The following is a 24297-nucleotide window of genomic DNA, read 5'->3' as shown; positions in this document are numbered from 1 at the left end:
TCACTTGTGCTCACGGGACTCCTGCCGGCACTCACCTGGAACATCACCTTCTGGTTGATGTCCTGCACGCGGAACTGCTTCAGGAAGCGCTCATCCTCACTCCAGAAGAGGCGGATGTCGGGGATGTCGTAGAGGATCATGGCCAGCCGCTCCAGCCCCAGCCCGAAGGCCCAGCCGATCCGGTCCTGAGCTCCGGCTGCAGTGGGGAGAGGAGACCAGAAAGAGGTTTAAAGGGTATGAGGGGCCGCAGGTCCATCCCACTCCTGACACCCAGACAGGACCTCAGTGGGTGCCGACCAGAGGCAAGGTGCGTTTACACAGTAAATGTTTATCACGAGCTTATAAAAAATGTCTATCTGAAAATGAGTATGTACTATGATACCACTCTTCAATATAGGGACAAATAAGGGTTGTAATGTAAAAAAATAATAATAATAATAAAGTGTGATGTTCAAAGATTATAAGGTTAATAGTTTTAAAATATGTTTAAAACATGTTTCTGAACTGTCTTTGCAAATAAAAAATAATAAAGATAGGTGGAATATTAATGTTGCTCTGTGAGTTAGACTTTTTCCTTAATTATTAAATCCTTTATATTTTATTATAAAATTTTTAGATAAAACCAACCATCTGAGCCCAGCACCCACAGCTGAAAGAGCAGTAGGTTTAGTGTATTTGAATCTATTTAACATGCAGCAGTTTTTAGTTCTTAGCTTTGCTTCTTTCATTCATTACCCTCACCAGCTTCCTTACCGCTGAAACTTTCCTAGAGCAAGATAAAAACGACACGAAGCCCCCAACGGTAGGTAAGAAAAAGAAAAACAATCTCATTATTCAGACAGGCAAAGAATATGAAGATGTGCACAAAAAGGGAGAAAAAAAATGATTCTTAAGCAAATGAAAAGTTTACTTAAGAAAAACAAAAGTGCACCAGATTACCATTTTTTACTTATTCGACTGGCAAAAATAAAAACATCTCATCGCATACTTGACACCAAAGCCGAGGGAAACCACGACCTTTCGTACGCTGAGAGCAGGTGCACGTGTGGGCTTTTCACCCCCAGACCTAAGGAGCATCACCCTGTTGCCGTCCTCAGAGTCACAGACACACCACTCTGCTGCTTTGACTACCAGGCTGTTTCCCACGTACAGGAAGTTACGAATGTATAAGGCTGTTTACAAGAGCATTGTTTATAACAAGACAATAAACAACCCAAGTGTCCATGAATAGGAAGCGGGTTGAATAAACCCCACTATATCCATACAGTGGAATATTATGGATAGAAAAAAAAAAAAAGCAGTAGCCGTCTGTCCTTTTAGGGGAAGTAACTGGGCGAATGGAAAACAGACTTTTATACACCTTTTATCTAACGCGTGAGAAGAAACATTTCAGATAAAAATTCTCACAGCTGAATGAAATAATTTCTGTCTATTCTGGCGAGGTTATAAGAACAAAGGGCCTCCCAGGTGGAGCTAGTGGTAAAGAACCCACCTGTTAATGCAGGAGACCTCAGAGAGGCAGGTTCAATCCCTGGGTCGGGAAGATGCCCTGGAGGAGGCCACCGTAACCCACCCCAGGATTCTTGCCTGGAGGATCCCGTGGACAGAGGAACCTGGCGGGCTACAGTCCATGGGGTCGCCAAGAGTCAGACACGACTGAAGCGACTGAGCAGGCCCACATCATATTTGAAAGGTAACCAAGAGATGCATTTAGGAAGATCACAATATACAAAAACTCAGGGTGGGTGTGACACGGGGGCCTCCTGGCTGCCAGCGAGGACAGGCCTGAGAGGACCCCGGACGCAGAGCAGCGAGGGGCCATCCCATCGGCACCTAAGACCACAGGACCTCGTACGTGGACGCTCAAGGACGAGGCCCTCAGGAGGAGCAGCCTCCAGCTTCCTCCACTGCCCACCACCTCTGACTCTCTACTCATTCTTACTGCAAAGCCTGCTCCTGACGGCCAATCACCAGGAAGGGCTGCAAGGAAGGACGTCTATGGGCTGAGCTGCATCAAATTCTATTTTTGAAACACTTTGCTTTGGTCCCATTGAGCTCTGCCTGTTCTGAATTGCACCCCTGCAAAATGGCAACCCACTCCAGGATTCTTGCCTGGAGAATCCCATGGACAGAGGAGCCTGGCGGGCTGCAGTCCGTAGGGTCGCAAGAGTTGGACACGACTGAGCAACTAAACCACCACCACTGAGCTGTCTGGCCCATCACATTCGGGAGGTGCCAGGAGCTCCCTGTCGAGAGTGCTGGTCACTAGGTCACTGAGTCGTCCCGACGAGTCTTCATGAAATACACTGATCTCAGGTCTGAGAAAATGCGAACAGGAAAAGCTTCTTTTCTTCTCCCGAACAACTGGATCGTTTTCAGTGTGAGGGTATCTCGACTTTACATAACTGATGCTCACTCCTCGCTCCGCCCTGTGGAATCGCACGGCCATCCTTACCAGTCACCTCTGAGAATGGTGACGCGGCCCCATGCGTCTCTCGCTCCAGTTCCATTTTCTTATCCTTACATCGTCTTCGTCCTGATTATCTGAACTACTTATTCTATCCTCCTGCACATACTTTTACACGGCACCTCAATTCTTTATGGAAGACAGAGAGCCGTAACTAACCAGACACTCGGAGGCACCGTCATCTGGGCAGGTCTAATTCTCAGGCCTTTGGCACTCCTCGGCGGTAATCTGTTGCCGGGTGCTCCTGGGCTGACAGGGTTTTAAGGCAGCATTTTTTTTCTCCTTTTTTCCTACATTCCAGAACTGGAAGTTTCCAGTAAACGAAAATCTCTGGAGCAGAAAACTGACTGGAAAGAAGCACCCTCAGTTACATAGAACGTTCCAGATGGGAGGCAGTTAGGTCTCCTCCTCCTCCTCTTCCTGCTTTTGAACTTCCCATCTCCGGACTCCTATCTCATATGATTTCAGTTTTATACAGAAGCTGACCTTCTTAGAAGGATTTTCAGCAACGAATCCCCTTACTCTGCTCTGTTTTCTTCAGAGAACACCACCTTCTAAGACTCCACAACTTTTCACGTTTGTCGCGTTTACTGTTTGCTGTCGGATTCTGTGGGCAGCGTCTGATCCGAGGGCTGGGGATGGGGGCTGGCTTCCATCACTGACACTTCTGGGGGGCTGGACCAGCTTCCCGCGCGCATACAAGGCTCACACGGAGAGGAAGGGAGTGAGCAACAGGAAGCCGGGGCTCAGAGACTTTTCCACTTTTTAACTTATTGACTTCATTTAAACGGGTCATGTTAATGGAAGAATTTCATACTTAAAAATGAAGTTTTTGATACAGGCAGTGACTTTAAATCCGTGAGAGAGGTTATCTATCACAGTATGAGGCGATATGCAAGATGCTATTTCTGAAAAGACACCTCAGAAAGAAGCGACTGGGACTCAAAAGAAGGAATAACAGGAAAACGGAATGCCCTGTCCCCTCCCCTTGCCTTCTTCACCGTCACTGGCCTCGTCCAGACAGGCCAGCGGCAGGCCTGGGCCGTGGCTTAGGGGACCCAGCATCTGAGCTGTTTCTGCACCAACCCCTCCTCCTCCCATCTCACTTTCTTCCCCAGTGACTGAACCCTGCACCCCACGTTTCCTGTCACAGGCTGCTCTGCTGCGAACTGTGTTAGTCGCTCCATCATGTCTGACTCTTTGTGATCCCATGGACTGCAGCCCGCCAGGCTCCTCTGTCCATGGGATTCTCCAGGCAGGAACACTGCAGTGGGTTGCCATGTCCTCCTCCAGGGAATCTCAGGGATTGAACCCAGGTCTCCTGCATTGCAGGCAGATTCTTTATCGTCTGAGCCACCTGGCAAAGCCCAGGGTCAAATTAAAACTTTTAACCATTACATACTGGAAAAATATTTTTATTATATTAAGTACTTCCCTGTCAATAGTGGCTGATTTCTAGGAATTCTTTGGCTCAATGAACTGACACTTTCCCAAAATAACTGTGACAAGAAACGCTGAAACAACCTAGCAATTAGTATTCATATTTTATAGAACTTTACCAGTTACAAAGTACTTCACCTCAATTATCTTGACTCTGATCCTCACAATGACCCTATAGGGGATGTCAGACTGGTATTCTTAGCTATGTTTAAAAAATAAACACCACTTTAGCAAGATCACAGACACTGGGACTCAAATCTATCTTTTATTTATTTTTTTTTACTTCAAGTATATATCCAATGAAACATTAACTTCAAGAGGCTCTGTTCAAAGTATTTCAAAACATAAGAGACTTCCGTTCCACTTATGCTTATGTTTGTGTGCTTTTTGCTTTGTAACTGCTAGTTTCCTGATGGACTTAGTCATTATTCCATGAAAGCTACTAAAATGATTTGCATAAGTAGTTGCTTACATATATTAGCAGGCTTTTCTGAAGGCTTTTTGTCACTCTGAGCGTGCCTTTCACAGTGGTCCTGACCAGTACACATGGGGCCTGCAGCGTGAGCTGACGGGGCTCGTGTGGAGTAGCTGCTGGGGACAAAAGGCCTCCACTGCCGTTGACCGTTAGCTGTGAAGACAGCCACACAGGGACAGAAGCCCGCAGCATCCCAGTGTGACACACGCGTCCACAGGCAGGCCTGGGAAGGCCAGTACAGCTACATAAATTCTGATTTCTTTCCTCCTGTCACGGACTGAGTCCTTGACCCCCCGCGTTCCTGCTACAATTCTTGAGCCGCTTCCACAGAGGCTTGTCACCGGATGATTGACTTTTCGAGCTGAGCCCAGAGGCTGCTCTCCCGCCTGAGAACTTTCTCTAGGTGTATCCAGCCTCGGCTCCGTGCGCTTCGGTCGACAAGTCCTTCACACGGTCCAGAGGCAGCCCTCTTTGAAGAGAACTTTACCACGGGCGGGAACAGACTGGGACTAGCCTCTACAGGCCACGAAAACCGTGTTCTTCGTATGGTCTGAGCTGGGCTGGATTCTAATCAGCATTGTAACGGAAGGTTTTTTTGCTGTTGTCGTCCTTTTTTTTTTTATGGGTCATTTTTTAAGGAAGTTTTACTGGACTGCAGCTGCTCTGCAGTGCTGAGTGGTTCCTGCTGTGCAGCAAAGGGGGTCGGCGCATGCGCACACCCCTCTTGCTTTTGGACTTCCTTCCCATTTCAGTCACCACAGAGCGTGGAGTCGCGGGCCCTGAGCTGTGTGTACAGAGGGGCCCATTAGTTCTCATGAGCGATTTTTGGCACAAATGCTGAGCAGCAGCGCCTGAACCAATGCCCCAGGGCAGGGTTGTGTCCAGCCAGAACGCTCCTCATAACGTCTCCAGTTTCCTTCAGGGACCTATGTCCTAAAAATCCACATCCTCCCCACAAGGGGGAAACACACGGCAGAAGAGACGTGAAACGGAGTTGAGTTGGCCAAGCTGACGGCAGTACAGGGTGGTCCAGAGCCTTTTGAAAATATCAAGGGAACAGCCTTGCCTTGCTTAGCATCTACAAAGAGTTAAAAACTAAAGAACAGCTCTAATACTTTGGCTACCTGATGTGAAGAGCCGACTCATTGGAAAAGACCCTGATGCTGGGAAAGACTGAGGGAGGGCAGGAAGAGAAGAGGGTGACAGAGGATGAGATGGTTGGATGGCATCACCGACTCAGCTGACGGGAGTTTGAGCAAACTCTGAGAGATGTCAGAGGACAGAGGAACTTGGCCCGCTGCAGTCCATGGGGACACAAAGAGCTGGACTCAACTTAGGGACTAAACAATAACAACAAAAATCTAAATACATTGACTGGCGTGTAATCAACCGAGGACTCACATCCTACCTCCTATACCTCCCTTTGACTGGCCACCAAACTATAGCAGGTTTATCCTTTAACCCTTTCCCTCCCATTTCAATCTAAGGCCCTAGAACTCAGGAGAATCAAGGACTACTGTGCAGCGGCCTGCCAGCACAGGTTTTCAGTGAGCAAAAACGGGCCCCCTTAACAGTTCACTGGCTTTGCTCATCTTCCATTGTTGAGGCAGAAGTTGCTTTTCTTTGAGTGCTGTTATTCTGTTTTGAATTGCCTGAATTACACACAGAACTTCAGGTAACAATATAATTCCAAAATGTGTATGGGAGACTTTTTAAAAACCGAATCACATTTTACATGCACTAAGATGATCATCAATTACAATCACTTTCAACTAAATGGGGATTCTTCATACACCAAGTTTCAGAATGTGATTGACCCACGTCCGTAACAGGTACTCAAGGAAGCCTGTCAAACTCCATGCAGAACGGTCAGTGCTGGGATACACTTCCACCTGCTTCACAGATATTGTTAAGGTGCCTTATTAACAAGAGCCATCAAAACTGGGCCACAGGCAACAAGTCGCCGAGAACTGAGATGTCTTTCAGGAAGGAAGGAGCAGAAATGGGGACTGTAACCCCGGGAGCCCAAATGACGGGAGGGAGGCGCCTTGGGGACAGGCCTTGGACGGCGGGCCAGCGCCGGCCTGCCCACAGATCCCACAGGCCTTGTGGCTCTGACTCCACTGACCACGAGTCAGATGCACAGGGCAGCTCCAAGTGGCGAGAGTAACCCAGCCCAGGCCCGGCTGCCAGGGGGAAGCCCCGTGGGAGAGTGTTCTCTTCCTTCTGAGCGCGGCGCGCGTGCTAAGTCCCATCAGTCGTGTCCGACCTGTGACCCCAGGGGCTGTAGCCTCCCCCTCCAGGCTCCTCTGTCCATGGGATTCTCCAGGCGGTAATACTGGAGGGGATTGCCATGCCCTTCTCCAGAGGATCTTCCCGACTCAGGGATCGAACCCACATCTCCCGCACTGCAGGTGGGTTCTTTATCGCTGAGCCACCCAGGAAGCCCATCCATCTCCTTATTGAAACTCCTGGAGAATTAACTTCGATGCACTTATCTATTCCCTTCTGTTACAAAGCCAAGGAATAACCCTTCCTGCCTTCTAGTCTGAAAAACTGTACCTTTACCTCTGTTAGAAAGATGGTGTTCCAAAATAAAAGTTAATAGTGCTCTATTTCTTATCACATTGTTATAATTTTTAACCGTGAAAGGAACTTAATTTAGAGTAAGTAATGCCACTGTCACTTAAATATACAAATGATAAAAGAAACGTCAGCAGCTCTAATTCCATAATTCCCGAGTAATGACAATTAATGGAACCCTCTTTCCTGGTGGGAGTTGTTTTCGGCAGTAGATTGAGCCTTTTAAGATTTACTCTCATAACCAAATTGCATCTCTCTTCATCATTATCTGAAACATAATTAAAAGACGACATATAAAACAAACTAAAAATCCAACAGGATTCCACCCCCGGAGGAAAAGCTGAGAAGCACCTCTTTGCCTCCACTGAGACTGGCTGGGAACTCGAGTCCCTGACGTCAGCTGTGTCCTGCACCTGTCCACCCGTAGCATCCACCTCCCCTGTCAACACACGAGAGCTGGATGAGCTCATCACTGGCTGTGACTGGGTAGATACTAATTGTGTCGGAGAAGGCGATGGCACCCCACTCCAGTACACTTGCCTGGAAAATCCCATGGGCGGAGGAGCCCGGTAGGCTGCAGTCCATGGGGTCGCGAAGAGTCGGACATGACTGAGCGACTTCACTTTCACTTTCATGCATTGCAAAAGGAAATGGCAACCCACTCCAGTGTTCTTGCCTGGAGAATCCCAAGGATGGCGGAGCCTGGTGGGCTGCCGTCTATGGGGTCGCACTGAGTTGGACACGACTGAAGCGACTTAGCAGCAGCAGCATTAATTGGGTTGTTTCAGTGCTATGGATGCATTCTCTGATCTTTCCAAAAAGAGAACAAATCAATAGGAGTATCTTAGAAATATGCTATTTTCTTCCTTGGCTTGCTCCCACAGTCTACAGTTTATAGAGTGGCATGCCTGTGGTCTCCACGGCAGGAGACCATCTCCTTAGTGACCACCTACACCCAGAGAAGAGTCAGCCTTTAAGGCAGGCCCGAACACACAGTTCAGTTCCCTTCAGGACTGCTAGGCTGACGCGAAGCTGTTTCTTTTTTCTTTTTGGCCATGCAGCTAGCGGGATCTTACTCCTCTGAGGAAAAAAAGTCAGCATTTGGACACTGGCCACTCCCAGAAGCCACCACCGCCGCGCTCCAGCTCTCCGGTGACAGAGGCCCTCTCCCGGCCTCGCCTCGCCTCGCTTCCCCCCTCCCCGCCCAGCGCTCCCCTCCGCTGCCCCCGCTCCCCGGTCACCACCTTCCGGCTCCCACCCCTGCACCCCGTTCTGAGCCCAGGGAGGGAAGCAGCGTTAAGCTGGACAGAAGACTAAGCTGGACAGAAGACGGAAGCTGTGCCATCGGACCGGACCGCCCTTGAAAACGACCAGGAAGGCTGAGATCTGCTTGAAACCTCACCCTGAATGAGGAGGAAGATTAGACAGAACCTGCTGAAGGCAGTGGTGTGAAAAACAAAACTGGTTTAGGGTTTATTACACCTACTGAGTCCGGCCCATTGACTGCCATGTTATAAGTGGTTTACTTGTCCTTCCTTCTTCCTCCCCTCAGGAAAACGGCCTCCTGCGGTTCTCTGCCTCCCAACCCCCAGACTTGCTCTTGCCTTCCCTGCCTCTAGGTAATGCAGATAGTCGAAATATTCAGATAGTTTATTCTGGACCCCAAAGAGAGTGGCGTATAATATTAAACCGAAGGAAAGAGACAGGGAATAGAACAAGGAAATAGGAGCACGGGAATTAAATGTGCCCACTGTCTCCCTTCTTCTTCCCAAGGGATCCGAGGCATTTTTAGCCATTTGGATACAAAATCTGAGAGATAAAAGCAGATGGAGGGGGAACTTAAACGGACATGGGAACAGAGCTGGATAAAAATAAGCTATCGGTTGGCAAAGCTAAAAACACAGTCCCACGGGTGTAAGCACATGGAAGTTCTGTGACATAATGTGTGAATCAGACCAAATCGGTCGTTGGAACGATGACACAGACTGTCCCTTTCATCAACAAACCGGCCGGTCACATCCAGGCCGGTGGGAAGGGTGTCCATGGGGGAAACGCTCTGTGGAAATCAAGCCCTGTGCCACCCTCTGCACCCTGGGCAGAGCCTGGGGGCCATGCGACTGAGCTCCGGCCCCTGGAACCGAAGTGGGCGGAAGCGAGACCCCCCACTCCTTGGAGACCCTCCAGCTCCCTCCTCCCCTGCTGCAGGGGATCTGGGGGCCACACATTCCAAATGGCGTTGCTGTGGACAGAGGACTCCATCAGTGGATTAAACCACTAAGATTTCAGGAGGGCCTCTGTTAGCTCAGCACAGCCCCAGTCTATCCTGACAATTAATCAGCCCTGACTTTCTGATGTGAGAGGAATCTGGACTCACTGCAGAGCAATATAACCTCTGAGTGGCACCAAACTCTGGGGATCGATGCCACTTTTCCTTGTCCTACAAAAATAATTTTGCTAGCTCAGTATAAACACTTCAAATAAACTCTGGAGGAGATTTATAGAGAGCCCACTACTTATAAACTGTTACTAAGAAAACAGTGTTCCTTCACCGCAAGGGCTTCCCGGTGGCTCACTGGTAAAGAACCCGCCTGCCAATGCAGGAGACACAAGAGACACAGGTTTGTTCCCTGGGTTGGGAAGATTCCCCTGGAGAAGGGAATGGCACCCCACTCCGATATTTTTGCTGCAGAATCCCATGGACAAAAGGAGCCTGGTGGGCTACAGTCCATGGGGCTGCAGAGTCAGACACAACTGAGCAACGGAGCAAACTGTGTAATTGTTCAGTAAACAAGAAACTGCCAAAATGTAAGAAAAAACAAAAAAAACCCTTGAAAGTCTAAGGAACTTAGCACTAAAACAGGTGACCCAGAGAGGATGGAGAACCAGAGGCCCTGGTCAGAAAACTAAGATCCCACATGCCAAAAAAAAAAAAAAAATTTACAAAGGGAAAGAAAGGATTTCTAAGAACTCCTAAGAATATGTTTGCTTTTGTTGTTTTTAAAGCAAAGCCTTTAAGAACCCGAGCTTGCATCGGATGTGATTCTATCAGGAGAGAAGCAGGCGCGTGGCCATCACTCTTGCTGGTTAACAGCATCTGTCAAACGTAAGCCCACCCTGCCTCCCTTGGGGGCAGCGGCCAAATCCATCCCTCAGTGACCAATCAAAATCCAACAGGACAATCAAAATATTCTGGGTCACTAACACATGTATCCGTCGATATTTTCTCATTTTCAGTTTTAATACATTTGTCATGAATTTTTAATCAATAATTTACTTCCTTGGGGAGCTCTATTTCTTTGCAAACTTATCCTCTTCGTGTTGTCTTTTCCCAGGAACTCCAGAGATAATTCAAAAAAGCATGGCTTCACCATTTCTCACTCGTCCAACTGGCAGACGCTGCGGCCCAACAATCAGAGCCGCGGACAAGAAGGCAGGCAGGCACAGGGTCACCCCTGCCACTGGGCCGCCGGGCCTCTCTCTCGTCATTTCATGAGCTGGTGTTGTGAACAGAGAACCTACTGTATTATTCTCTGGGCTCTGTAGAATGCTTGAAAGTTTTCTTAATAATAATTTTCAAAATGTGCCCTTCAAGGGCAGGGGCAGAACTGGTCACATCCGTCACCCGCTGCCAAATACAGAGCAGGAACTGTGTGACTTGGTCTAAAGGCAAGAGGCATGAGTACTGCTGTAATGCGACAGCTTTGAGCTGGACGTGGCTGTCGAGCCGAGGCAAGCGTGACTCTCTGGACATGGCGTGGCTGTCCCCAACAGGAGCCCGGGCCGAGGCAAGCGTGACTCTCTGGATATGGCGTGGCTGTCCCCAACAGGAGCCCGGGCCGAGGCAAGCGTGACTCTCTGGACATGGCGTGGCTGTCCCCAGCAGGAGCCCGGGCCGAGGCAAGCGTGACTCTCTGGACATGACGTGGCTGTCCCCAACAGGAGCCCGAGCCGAGGCAAGCGTGACTCTCTGGACATGGCGTGGCTGTCCCCAACAGGAGCCCGGGCCGAGGCAAGTGTGACTCTCTGGACATGGAGGGGGGCCTGCCACGGCTTGCCTGCAATGCGTGCATTCAGGCCTTACAAACCCCACCCAAGACCTTCTTACGGAAACCGCCACCAGCAGCAGCACCGCGGCAGGCAGCTTCCCCTCTGAACTGACTTGAGGATCCTCAGACTCCGCTCACCCTGGGGGCAGCAGGTCACTGAGCACATCTCTGTCTTTGGTCAAGAGGAACTGTTGCCACCTCCTCCCAAAACTGCTAACAGCCGGGCGTCGTGGGGAACCGGCCAGGACTCTTTGTCAGGAAGACCCCAACAGTGGTCGCTCCAACAGGAAGCAAAACTGAATTTTAAGAAAGTCACCTGGGTGACGGTTACAGCCTCTGAGCTTGAATTCACTCTTCTGATCTCACTGGCTTATTCGAAGCAACACAGGAAAACTATGAACAGACAAATCATCCACTTTCTCAAAGGAGCTCAGGGTGCAGACCACACCAGATCCATCCAGCAAGACGTAACGGAATAAACCCCATGGTGGGGTCAACTAAATCTGAGAACACAAGGCGACCCCTATTCTATTTCGTTGTTTTTTAAAATGACATAGGGGACCGGGCTCAGAGAGTTATGTGGTCTTTGAGAGTACAGCAGAGAAAAAGGGAAACTTGGAATACACAGCAGCTCCCTTACTATATACCTCCTTCCTGGGCCTTGGGCACAGGACTGACGGAGAAATTTCCACGTCCAAGCTTCACCCAGCAAACAGCATCCAAAATCACCACCCCTCTCGCCAACCAATCTACGTGTTGAAAGCTCTCCCTTCAAACTCTCCGAAGCCTGCTTCTAGCATATGTTGCCCCTTCCCTCTGGACAAGCTTCTGGAAAGGGCAGTTGACATGCACGGAGTCCAGTCTTCAGCCCCCGTCAGCACCTCGGTACGATCAAGCTGAATGGCACTGCGGCCTCTACACTCCGTTCTATCAGGACTCACCTTCGCAAAAACCAACACCGACAGGAACCCTACCTGCCAAAGTCAAAGCTCCCTCCTGGAACCTAGTTCAGGCTGCTATAACAAAGTACCAGAGACCGGTGGTTACGAGACATTAAAAACTCCCTTCTCACGGCTCTGGAGGTGGGGCCACCCAGGGCAAGGTCCCTGCCTGTCCAGGGGTCCCGCTCTGGGGCATCCTTCAGCGCTCCGGGGGCCACAACTGCCTCCCATCCTCCCCAACCCCCAGTCCTCCGGCTAACTACACAGAATCCCACTGTTTTCTTGCCACCTGGGCACTCCCAAGCCTCTCTCTCCAGCCCCGACCTCTTGTCGGAGCTTCAGCTCTATCAACCCAAGCACCTGCCGACGTACCACGGCCAATCATGTCAACCTACACGCACTGTCCCCCTCCCCAGTGCAGATCCTGCTTCTCCAAACCGGAAGGCCTCAGCCTGTGATACAACCGTTCCACCAGTCACCCAAGACAGAGACCCGGCAGTCCCCCTCCGACTCCTCGTTCCGAACTCCAACTGCTGACCTCCGTTGTTACTGCCACTGCCCGCACGCAGCCCCCCTCTGGCCCTCTGGGTACGGCAGTCCCAGCCACCTGGCGAGTAACCCAGCCTCCAGCTGACAGCCGGCACAGCACCATCCACTCGTTGCTGTCTAGTCGCTCAGTCGTGTCCGACTCCCTGCGACCCCGTGGACTGCAGCCCCCCAGGCTCCTCTGTCCGTGGGATTCTCCAGCCAAGAACACTGGAGGGGGTGCCGTGCCCTCCTCCAGGGCATCTTCCCCACCCAGGGACTGAAGCCACATCTCTTGCACTGGCAAGTGGACTCTCTACCGCTGAGCCACTGAGAGGCCCCATCAACCACAAAGCCTCGGGCTGACTAACATGCACACAGCGACCGTGACTCTGCCATGGAAAGCTCTGCAGCCTAAACAGATAAAGGCTGAGCTGACGAGGGAGCAGCACCCAAGCCACCCCGCAGCACATCCCCCCCAACCGCCTCTGCCCACCGTCCATCAGCAACTCCGGCCACACCCTCCTTCACAGGCTCTGCCCCAGAACAGCCTCATTCAATAGAAACAGACCGCAGGCCATGCAGGGAGGTCTAAACGTTCCAGTGCCACATGGAAGAAAGGGGGAAAAACACAGGTGACACTAACTATATTAATATACTTAACCTAATGTGTCTAAAATACTCATTTCATCATGTAACCAACACTTTTTAAGTTAGAAGTCTATTTATTCTAGGTATTTGATAAGAAGAATTTAAGAGACAACAGAGTGAAATCTTTTAGACTCAGTTTTCAATATTGGTAATCCACTTTCTTGTGTGATTTTTTTTTTTTTTTTTTGCATTATTAGACATTTGGTTTTAAACTTTTTATTTTGTATTGGAATCCCCACTCCAGTACTCTTGCCTGGAAAATTCCATGGACGGAGGAGCCTGGTAGGCTGCAGTCCGTGGGGTCGCTAAGAGTCGGACACGACTGAGCGACTTCACTTTCACTTTTCACTTTCATGCATTGGAGAAGGAAATGGCAACCCACCAGTGTCCTTGCCTGGAGAATCCCAGGGACGGGGGAGCCTGGTGGGCTGCCGTCTCTGGGGTCGCACAGAGTCGGACACGACTGAAGCGACTCAGCAGCAGCAGCAGCAGCTGATTAACAATGCTCTGATACTTTCAGGTAGACAGTGAAGGGACCCAGCAACTCCGGCCACGTCTTCCTTCACAAGCTGTGCCCCAGAGCAGCCTCATCCAACAGAAACAGAACACAGGCCATGCAGGCGGTTTAAATTTCCTAGTGGCCACATTGAACACGGCAGGGCCGGGGGAGGTGGAATTCATTAATATGCTTAACCTACTATATCTAAAATATTCATCGCACCATGTAATTGATAATTTTTAAAGTATTCATGAGATAGGTTACATTCATTTTTGAATTAAGTATTTGAAACCCTGGTATATATTTCACACGTACAGGACTCTCCGTTTGAACTGCATTCCACATGCATGACAGCTACGCATGGCCAGGGCTGCTGCGCTGGACAGGGCAGCCCCAGTGCCAACGAGCGCTTGACGCTTTTCCCCACGTGCCATGCTCTTCCAAACTTACTGTGTTAATTTCCTGGGAATCAGCTCAGATGCCCCTGCCTACCCCCCGAGCTATGCCAAGCACAGAGTCACACTCCATTAACTGTTGGGCCAGCCACGGCCCCCCTTCCCAGAGCACACTGCACTCATCTGTGCACTCCTGTCTCCAACGCTAGAGTACTTGTTACCCCAGAACCAAAGCCTGCCAGGTCTACTCGTCTTCATACGCCAAGCACCCGGCAAAACGCTTATGCATAGCAGCAGGCAATCAAACCTTTGCTGAATTAAACTGATTCAGAGTAGTACATGAACCAATGAAATCAGAGTTGAACGTTTAAATTCTGGGTTCCTGAGTGAACGTTTTATATCCTTGGTTAACAAAAAAGAATGCAAAGACAGACTGCAAACATACTCCATCTACTTCAGTGCAGAACCTGGTTGTGAAAACATTTACCTGTGGTAGACCGTGAGTAGAATACAGACATTCAAAAATTGAAGTTATAAGGGATCGTGGTACGAGCTAATTATTTCAGGTGTAAAGAGAAAAGAGGTGAAATAATTTAAATGGCAAATACAAATGTACACACTAACAAAGGCAGAACCAGCACCATAACCTGGGTCCCTGCAGTTTTCTATCACACAGCTTGGCTTGTGTGGCTGTGTCAACAAGTCACGTTAATCAAATAAAATTTGTCATTAAAATTCATTTAAAAGTCGAGAAAGCCTGTGCGATTGAGAATCTAGCTGTTTGTTATTACTGCCGTCAACTCCTCTCCAGGCAGCGGCAGAGAACAGACCGCTCAGCAAACACTGCCCCTGGGCTCCTCCTGGTCCCGACACCGTCCCTCGGGGCCGAGGATGGGTTCTCGTCCACAAAGTGTGGGGGGGTGCACGTAGCTCAGGGGTGCAGCATCTAGGAGGCGGGGCGCCACCTCCAGGCTCCTCTCCCCGACCCTGCAGCCAGATGATGCAGATGGGGATGCCAGGTGGGGATGGCCTGGCACAGGCTGGGAGGGTCTGTGACGCTGAGCTACCAAACAGAAGAGTCAGCCCCCACGAGGGCAAGACACGAACTCTGGTGGTGCTGAATTACCCAGATTCTGAGTGTGTTTCTCAGTGGCAGCAGCTCCTGCTTAATTACCCTGAACAATATCCAACAGAAAACTAAATTACAGATCTAAGAGCCTGTACCTTGAAATTGAGTGCTTCGGCAAATGTAATTAACATTATTCTAAAATTACTGAAAGGGCTTCCCAGGCGGCGCTAGTGGTAAAGAACCCACCTGCCAAGGCAGGTAGCCGTAACACTCAGGTTTGATCCCTGGGTTGGGAAGATCCCCTAGAAGAGGGCATGGCAACCTACTCCAGTCTTCTCGCCTGGAGAGTCCCATGGACGGAGGAATCTGGTGGGCTACAGTTCTAAGGTTGCAAAGAGTCGGACACGGCTGAAGCGACATGGCATTGAGCACTAAATTACTAAACGCGAATCCACTTTAAAATATTCTCCGCTACTATTTTTATTTTACGATGACACAATAAACCTACCTTAAATGAAGACGTATCAGGTGTAAGATATGGTTAGAGACACACAATTGTCAACGTGGAAAACACAAAAACCCACTGCTGGACCAGGGTCTTAGAACCAATTACTGTATCCAAAATGGGCCATAAACATTCTCATGAAGCGGCTACATCGGCCAAGGTCACTCTCTGGGGCTAGGACTGGGGTGTTCTTTCCATACGGGCTATCAGTCCACAAGGAATTCATATCGGCAAAAGTGTCATGGAATGTCAAGAGGGGCTTGGGGGCAGAATTAACGAAGTAGAGTTTGAATCTCCTAACTGTACATAAAAGGATGTCAGTGCAAGACTGTATCAAAACATTTGGAAAGAGTTGAGAGAGTTGGCACCAAATTTCAGGGAAAATACTCTTCGCCATGCAGAGCTGCTCACAGCAATATGCAGTCATTTTGCAAACCGAACGCATGATTACCTTGTGTTTCAGCCAGAAGAGCTTCAGCCAATTGTAGGGTGAATACTCTGAATGTCTGAATTTTTATTCACACTGAAAAACTTTTAGACACTTAAAACAGATTTTCAGAGATGTTTAGACTTTTAAATGCCACCAGCCCTTTCTAAACAATGGCCTGAGCTAGGTAATCCCCAAATACAATTACAGAATAGGGGCTTCCCAGGTAGGTCAGTGGCAAAGAATCCACCTGCAATGCAGGAGACACGAGTTCAAGCAGTGGGTCAGGAAGATTCCCTGGAGAAGGAAACAGCAACCCACTCCAGTGTTCCTGCCTGGGAAATCCCATGGACAGAGGAGTCTGGTGGGGGTCCATGGGGGTCAGAAAAGAGCTGGACATGACTTAGCAACTAACAACAACAAAACATTACAGAATAACTATGCAAGGAATGCCGCACATCTCCGAGATGACCCAGATTGGTGTCTTTTTAATGTTCCTCTGAAGTACATTTCCTCCCATTAAAAATGTGTATTTGGTTGGAAAGAATTTCATTATAATTCACACAATTTGTTTTAACTAGATGGTTGGCAGATTACTTGTGCTTCATTTAAGAGTTTGGCTGAGTATTTGTGAATCTGTAACACACAGAATTTTCTAAAAATCAAAACATATCTGGGGCTTTCCTAGATTCACTTTACTCTTAGATTTTCCCCATCCTTGATTTTCATTACCTTTTTAAATTTTTTTTCCTATTTTGCTTTCCTATAAGCATCTTCCCATCTGTAACGTGGGAGATCAGAGATGATCGAATGAAGACAGAGAATTTTTTTTATCACATCTGACATATTGGTAGATCTTTACAAATCTAAAATACACCTTGCAGAATCATCTCTTCTTGACTCTCAGCGTCTGTAATGGTTCAGAAAGCCTTCCCCATCCTGGGGATTTGGAGGGACCTGACTGGGGGCCAAGTGACGACTCAGACAGCAAAGAGCCCCAAGGACTCAGTGTTCATTCAGTCTGGCCAAGAGCTGCTGAAACGGAGCTTCAGCTGAACCGCTTCCTAAACGGGAGTTACCGTGAGGATCGCCATCGTTCTCTTCACCCTGGCCAACCCACTGCCTCCCTAGACAGACGGAAGAGGCTCTCAGAAGAAAAGCTGGAGGCGTGACTTTCATTCTTCCCAGGGCTTGCAGAGAACCCTGAACAACAGAGGGGCAGCTTCAGGGGCTTGTGGAATGAAGCAAGAGGCCTCTTTCCGTGCGTGCATGTTCATTCATCAAGGCGTCTTGCAGATGTTCATTCAGCAATTTTCAGATATGTCTACATGAACGATCCAGCCCTAAACTTTTCATAAGGGTATCTTATGAGACTTTCCCAAGTGCTTTGCCAGAATCCAAATATGCTTTATCTACGGCCTTTTTCGGCTTACCCACACAGTCATGTGGGACTTCCCTGGTGGCTCAGAGGATAAAGAATATGCCTGCCAATGCCAGAGACTTAGGTGTGATCCCTGGGTCAAGGAAGAGCCCCTAGAGAAGGGCTTGTCAACTCACTCCAGTATTCTTGCCTGGAGATTTCCATGGACAGAAGATCCTGGCGGGCTACCGTCCACGGGGTGGCAAAGAGTTGGACACGACTTAGGGACTAAACACCACCACAGTCAAGCAACCACAACAGGCCATGAGAATAGGGGGGTTAGTGCTCTGACTTTCCAGACTCAGAAACCCACCAAGCAGGAAAAGGGATTTCAAGCTGCTTACATAACCAGGAGGTCCACGGGTGACCTGGCTTCTGATCCGGCTGGACACAGGTCACAGGACTAATTAGAGGCAGAGCCAGGGCTAGAATTTACTTCTGCTCCTCCGACTCCCAGGCAATTCCAATTTCATTATGTACTGCTACCTTCAGGCACCTCAATCAATATCAGCTGAATTAAAGCAAAATGAAACGAGGAGGGCCTGTCTCCTCCCTGGGGTCGCTAATAGGTTATTCTGACTCTACCTCTCAAGACCTACACAGCTCGGGATCCTGGAGGAAACTCGAAGGGGCCTGCGGCCTTCCCCGAGGACAGAGTCATTGCTGTGTGCTTGCTTCATTTCACTGTGTCCTCTGCCAAGGAAGGGATTTGTCCAGCGATCACGTGCCCCTCCACTTATGCTACAAACACGATCTGGCGTTTCCTGGGTTACAGATGCTGTGCTGGGTGCTTGGGATTCGAATGTGCTGAAGACATCGACAGGTGCGGATAAAGGACGGTTTAGGTAGGAGGCCCAGTAAGTGTGCACAACCTTCACGTGTTCAGTCTTTTAATGTCAAAGCTGGAAGCGATGAGAGACGTGAGTCAAGATTCAACGGCCTAGAGCGGCTCCACAAGATAAAGAGAAAAGCCCACTTGGGGCCACCTTCAGCTTCTCCTCCAAACACATCCAGAGATGCTACCTGGCCTGGGAAACGAGTCTCCTCTCTGTTTTTCTTCTCAGTTTTCTATGATTTGTAATTAAGTTTCTTGTCAGTTTGTGTATTTTATTCTACTTTGTAGATAGGGCATTATTTCTTAATTGGAACTGTTCTTAGAGTTAGTTGGGAAAGTTGCCCGTTTGTGATTAATTAGCTTTTCGATTATTTTGTGTTTAAGAGCCTGGAGGCCTTTAGGCATATGCACCTGAAAATTAAAATTTATTATTGTTAACATAATGAAATCAAAATGATTTTATGTAATTTCATGATTTATATTTTGGAGGAAAGTTATTTAAATGTAATTTATAGGCCTTTCCCCCCAGCATACCTGCTTTCGCCCTCCTCATTTTCCTTGGCAAGAAAAATCCCAAAATTTCTTAAGTCTCTTCTCATGTAAAACGACCTACACCTCGGCTTTCACCGTCCTTTCTCGTTACTGGCTCCATCGCTCTACTTCTCTGATTCGCCGCTTCTGACCAGCAAGTGCGGCCACGTGGGGGGCGGGCGTGGGGGGCAGGTAGACACTCTCACCTCCGTGCCTCTGGCCCCCCTCTTGCCCCGTGTGTAAGTGCACCGCGTGGGGTGGGCACGTGGGCACTGTCACCGCCGTGCCTCTGGCCTCCCTCTCGCCCCGAGTCAGTAAGTGCAGCCACGTGGGGGGGGCACATGGACACTCCCACCGCCGTGCCTCTCGCCCTGTGTCTCAGTCCCTTGGAGCCCGAGAGGCTGGGGGGACAGCCGTGTACCAAGGGCTCCTGCCTTCAGAGCCCCAGGGAGGAGGACAGGAAGCAGGGGATTCACCTGGGAGGCTGGCCCCTAACACACCAGAAGGAAGCCCGCCCAGAGGGAGGGCTCCTGGGCGCTGGCCCACCGTGAAGAGGCACAGGCGGCTGCCCCTCTTCACCAGGATGCCATTCCATGGGTTCAGCTGCCCAGTGGGGGACCCTCCTAGCATGGCCTCAGGAGCAGGGCTGGGAGCCCGCTCCCCTGTGAGGTCAGGCTCTGCCCCCCCAATCCACACGCCCGTCCACCTTGGATGAGTGCCCAGGTGGCCTCCCTGGCATGGGGGTCACCGAGCTGAGACAGGCTCAGACCCTGCGGTCCGGTGGCTCTAGTTCCTCCATCCTTTCCATGGAGGATGAGGCTTCGTGCCCACTGCTCCGGGGGCCAAGGAGAACCTCACCACAAGGGGGATAGCAGGCTGCCCAAGGCACAGGAAGGGCACAGAGAGGCAGAGCCAGCGAACCCAAGGGGGACGGACAGCCCTGGCCCACGGCTGCAAGACACACACAGACGGGCAGGCCGGTGTCAGGCCGGGACGGGGCAGTGACCCGGGGGACCTCCTCCCAGTGCCCACCTCCCAGAGCCTCCATCCCTGAAAACAGAGCGGGAAACTTTCACCCTTGAGATAACCTCAGAATCACTAAATTTTTCTTTTTTTTTAAAGGATGAAATGAGGCAAAATCTTTGTTTAAAAAGAAAAGAGAGAAAAACCACCTACCCCGCTGATCCCTGCCTCCCTCTTCCACCCCTGTAGGACCCCTGGGGTCCTGCTCCTCCCTGCCATCTTCCTGGCGACAGTCTCCAGCATCCCCGGCCCGCAGGCCTCACGGGACATAAAGCTAACGGTACCGTCAGCACCACCCAGCGGAGCTCCACGGGGCATTAGAAAACAAGACAGGATGGCAGCCTGCATTTTAAGTAACAGAGAAACAAACCAGAAGCCGTGTGTATATGTAAACACACAGGGATACGCATACGCTGGGCGCGGGTTACATACAGATGCAGTGTTGTGGATGCTATTCTTCCCACTAACCCGTTTTCCAAACCACGGTGCGCCACGGTGGGTATCCACGTAAAGCAGCCGCCCGCTTTTGCGGGAGGGTGGCCCTGCTGCCCTGCCCACCGTCCGTCTGTACCCCTGCCTCCAGCCCCGGCGCTGAGCTCGACTCACTACTCTCCCGACACCCCTTCCGTGTTCTTCAGCTCCTCCCCGGAAAGTCAGTCACCTGGGAGTTCCAAGGGCCCCTCGCCTTAGCCTTGAGAATCCACGTCCCTCGCGCCCGCCCCGTCCAGCCCGTCACCCATGTTCTGAGCCGCTCTGCTCCTCTGCCGTCTCCTGGGTCTGCCCTCCATGTCCAGAGACAACCCTCAGCATCTGACCTGCCTCCCCAGAGATCACTGAGAGCTGAGTGGGGCCACTGGACAACGCCCTGATTCACAGTCAGCTCTGATTACAGCTTTCACCTCCCTTTAAAGCTATTATGATTATCTCTGAAAACCAGAACCAGCTCCCAGCTTCTACCTCAGCCTGCCAATTACTCATTCTTGTCCGGGAACTTTCAACGTCTAACCGCTTTTTTAAACGTAAATGAAAGTACTAAAAATTAATAGCTGGAAGAAGAGATGAAAAGGAACATGCTTCAAACTCATTTTTAGCCATTACAAGTTAGAGGCAGCCCAAACGTTAGTCTTTGGGGGGAAAAAAGAGAAGAGCTTCTGTTTTTATGAATTGGTACAAGACACACAATGAGATGACACGTCAAACCCTAGATGGGCCCTGGACACAAACATCTGAGTCACGTGTCCAGTCTGTGGGTCGACGTTAGCTGGCAGGACCGCACTCAACAAGGGGAGAGCTGGTCGGGCTCGGCACGGGGAAATAACCGCTAAAGTGTTGGACGCCATCCATTTTTTGCTGCCAAATTCTGCAACCTGTCTTTGAAAGGCTGTGAGCACTGCATGCACAGAGAAGGTAGGTGGCAGAGAAGGGCTGGACAGGTCAGGTGTCTGTGAGAACCAGTTTGCACAAAGATCTGAAACCCCAACCAGCAGTGTGCACGCACCCGAACGTGCAAACCCGGAGGATAGTGGTCCCGGGCCGAAAATCAAAGCCGCTGACCGCAGACACACACTCAGGAGGGGGGCAGGCTTAGCCTTTCAGCCTCTCCGTGGAGAACTCGGTGGCCCCAAGCCGCATGCAGGGTTTACTGTCACGGGCAGACCTCCCTGCTAGCTCCTCGTGCGCCGCCTTTCAGAGGTTCTCCACCTAGCTGCTTTCACACCTGCCTAAGTGATCAACCCCGGCCGCAGATGGCTGTTCTCACTGTCGCCGCGTCTGGGAGCGACATCTGCTCTGTCCCCCAGAGCAGACCCTTCCCAGGCCCGAAGCATCAGGAGCAACGTGACCGTGACCGACAAGCACGAAGCATCCCACCTGCCGTCTGTGCGTGCTGGTCTCCGGCCGACGGCCAGGGAAGCTTCAGGCAGGGGTGGGGGTGCTAGAGACCAGCCGGGGAAGCCACTCACAGAGCCCGACAAGCGCACGGGGTGGAGGCTCAGCGCTGCAGGCAGCACACGCACGGCTGTGCCGGAGGCTGGCAGCCGGCAGTCGGCCCGCGTCTACCCAGCCCTGCCCCAGGCTCTCGCCCTCCAGCGACCATCCGATAGCTGGCGTGCACCCATCTCGAGCTGAGGTTCAGGCTTTGGTTCAGGCTCATGGCGGTGGGGGTGGGGGGGGGGCTGGGGGTGGCGGAGGGGCTCTCATTCCAGCGGGCCTGTGTTTCCACCTGCAGAGAAATTTCCAGGAGGGCAATTCTTCCAACCCCCTCACTCTGCCTGTCACTGAGACCGTGGGGAAGGAGTAAGTTTCCGATAGGTCCTTATTCCTGGAGGAGGCAGACCTCAAATGCTGGAAATCTCCTTTTTCCTGTGCTTCCACTTCAGCCAGAGGGGAGAGGACACCTGTCATGCCGACTCTGAGGTGCCCTTTAGGAGGGCTGAGCCTGGTGAGGAGGGCTGAGCCTGGTGAGGAGGGCGGAGCAAGCGGCGATGGGCCCCGGGACGGAGAGGCGGTCTGGGAGAAATCAAGGGAAAGTTCTGCTCCCTCCATCTGCTCCGGGGTCTTATTCTCAACTTGCTTTAAGCTCAGGAGGGTAAGATATGGCTCTTCCGGGTGCAACTGAGAGCAATTAAACTTGAATTTACAAAGTAAAGGGTTGATTTATAATGAAACTGTTCGGGGGACTGGTGGAACCTGAGGGCAGCCTCAGGGAAACATCCCCGCAAGAGGTTAAATATGACCCTGCCTCGCCTTCAGCATCTGCTTCCTTCTTCCCATCTCTTCTGCCTGCTGACTCTCTAGTCTGAAGTAGGAGGCTCAGCCGTCCTCAGCTCCGCAGGTCCTCAGCGCACAGCCTCAGGCGCTGAGCAGGGTCTGGACCCCTTGTTGTCTGAGACAGAGTCCTGGGCACACATCTGCATGGCCCAGCATGGCCGGGGCCTGCTGACAGCTATCTGGGATGGAGGGGCGCTCGCGGGGGATGGAGGTGCGTGTCCTCGGTGAAGTGAAGCAGGTGGGGCAGGGCTGGGCTCTGGGGACCATGCTGGAGACCCCGAGAGCAGCCCCCTAAGTTGCTGAGTAGAGGCTGCAGTCACTGGATAAGTTGCAGGCAGATTCGGAGCCCCCTGGGCACCAGCACAGGCCCACCCATCCCACCCTGGCTTATTTTAATGCAGCCATTAATGGTGGTGCTTTACTCACTGAGTCCTGTCCGACTCTGTGTGACCCCATGGACTGCAGTCCACCAGGCTCCTCTGTCCATGGGATTCTCCAGACAAGGACACTGGAGTGGGTTGTCATTTCCTCCTCCGGGGGATCTTCCGAACCCAGAGATCAAATCTGCATCTCCTGCATTGCAGGTGGATTCTTTCTGACTGAGCCACCAGGAAAGCCCTTCGCAACCAGTAATAATGACCCTTTACTTTAAAAATGAGCAGCTGGAGACAATGTGACTTTGGAAGGCGCAGAGGCTGAAACCGGGACTGTCGAGCAAATGGACGCATGCTTGGGTCACTCATCGTGAACGGCTCTGCTAATAAAATGGGATTAAACAGCTGAAAATCAGGCAGGACTTGCTAATTAATAGGGACTGTCCTTCAGGAGACTATCTCCTTCAGCTTTCTCAGTCTAGAGATGAGGGACCCCTCCCTGAGTCTCTGAGGCTTAACCCGAGATTCATGATGTTTGTATCACACCCACATGTCGGCTGAGTCCCCAACCACCCCACGCCCTTTCTTCCATGATGGGGCCCAGTTTCCCTGGGTGAACTAACCCTGCATATACTCATCACTGGGACCCCTTACCCACCCAGTTCCTAAGAAAGTGCAAGGCAAGACCTATCCTCCCCGTCTCAGGGGTTTTGTTAAAACATCACAGGGACAGAAAATGCTCCAGTTCAGGTCATTCCAGGGGCACCACCTCGGAGAGCCCAGAGCCACCCTGCCTTCTGCCCCTTTTGAGGGCTCACTGGTTCTGCGAACAACTCAGTGTCCTTGTAATGCTTTCTCACCTCACCCGCCTTCCTACAGTAAAACTTAGGACCGCCAGAGTCGGGTCCTCGGGCTTACAGCCTGAGCAGCCTGACTCCTCGGCGCTGAGCCCAAGCCTGACTGACCCCGGAGTCTGCGCCTCTGACCGCACGGGCGGGTGTCTTCCCCGTCACCCGGGTGCCAGCAGGCCTGCTCCGGCCCCCTCTCCGGGAAGCCATCGGGAGGCCCGGCCCACTCTCAGCGGCGTGGCCGGCCTTGACGTCCCCTGGCTGGCCCGGGAGACAGCTTTCAGGGAGCCGCCTTCCTCCTCAAACCGTGTGTAGCCCGCATCCTGCTTCAGCAAGACCACAGGCCTCAAAGAGCCTGGTCGGAGAGAAGCAGGCTCTCGGTGGAGACTCTGCGGCCTCCACATCGGCCTCTTCGTCAAGACATGGAGAAAGTGCAGCTGCAGGGCGGCCAGCGTTTCTCACCACACCACACAC

General features: G+C 51.1%; 1 protein-coding gene across 7 annotated transcripts in view; it reads right to left on the bottom strand.

The window, feature by feature from the left end:
- The window catches only part of FARS2 (phenylalanyl-tRNA synthetase 2, mitochondrial), a 311692-nt gene that overhangs the window by 146795 nt on the left and 140600 nt on the right, over positions 1-24297 (bottom strand). For all 7 annotated transcript variants that reach the window (XM_055570515.1, XM_055570513.1, XM_055570512.1 and 4 more), the window contains one exon: positions 36-196. In XM_055570515.1, the coding sequence (XP_055426490.1) occupies positions 36-196 (161 nt within the window). The remainder of the gene's footprint in view (positions 1-35; positions 197-24297) is intronic.

This window comes from Bubalus kerabau, chromosome 3 (genome assembly GCF_029407905.1).
Source record: "Bubalus kerabau isolate K-KA32 ecotype Philippines breed swamp buffalo chromosome 3, PCC_UOA_SB_1v2, whole genome shotgun sequence".
NCBI classification, from domain to species: Eukaryota; Metazoa; Chordata; class Mammalia; order Artiodactyla; family Bovidae; genus Bubalus; species Bubalus kerabau.
Note: the sequence above shows the minus strand (reverse complement) of the source record. Positions and strands in the feature narration are given on the sequence as shown.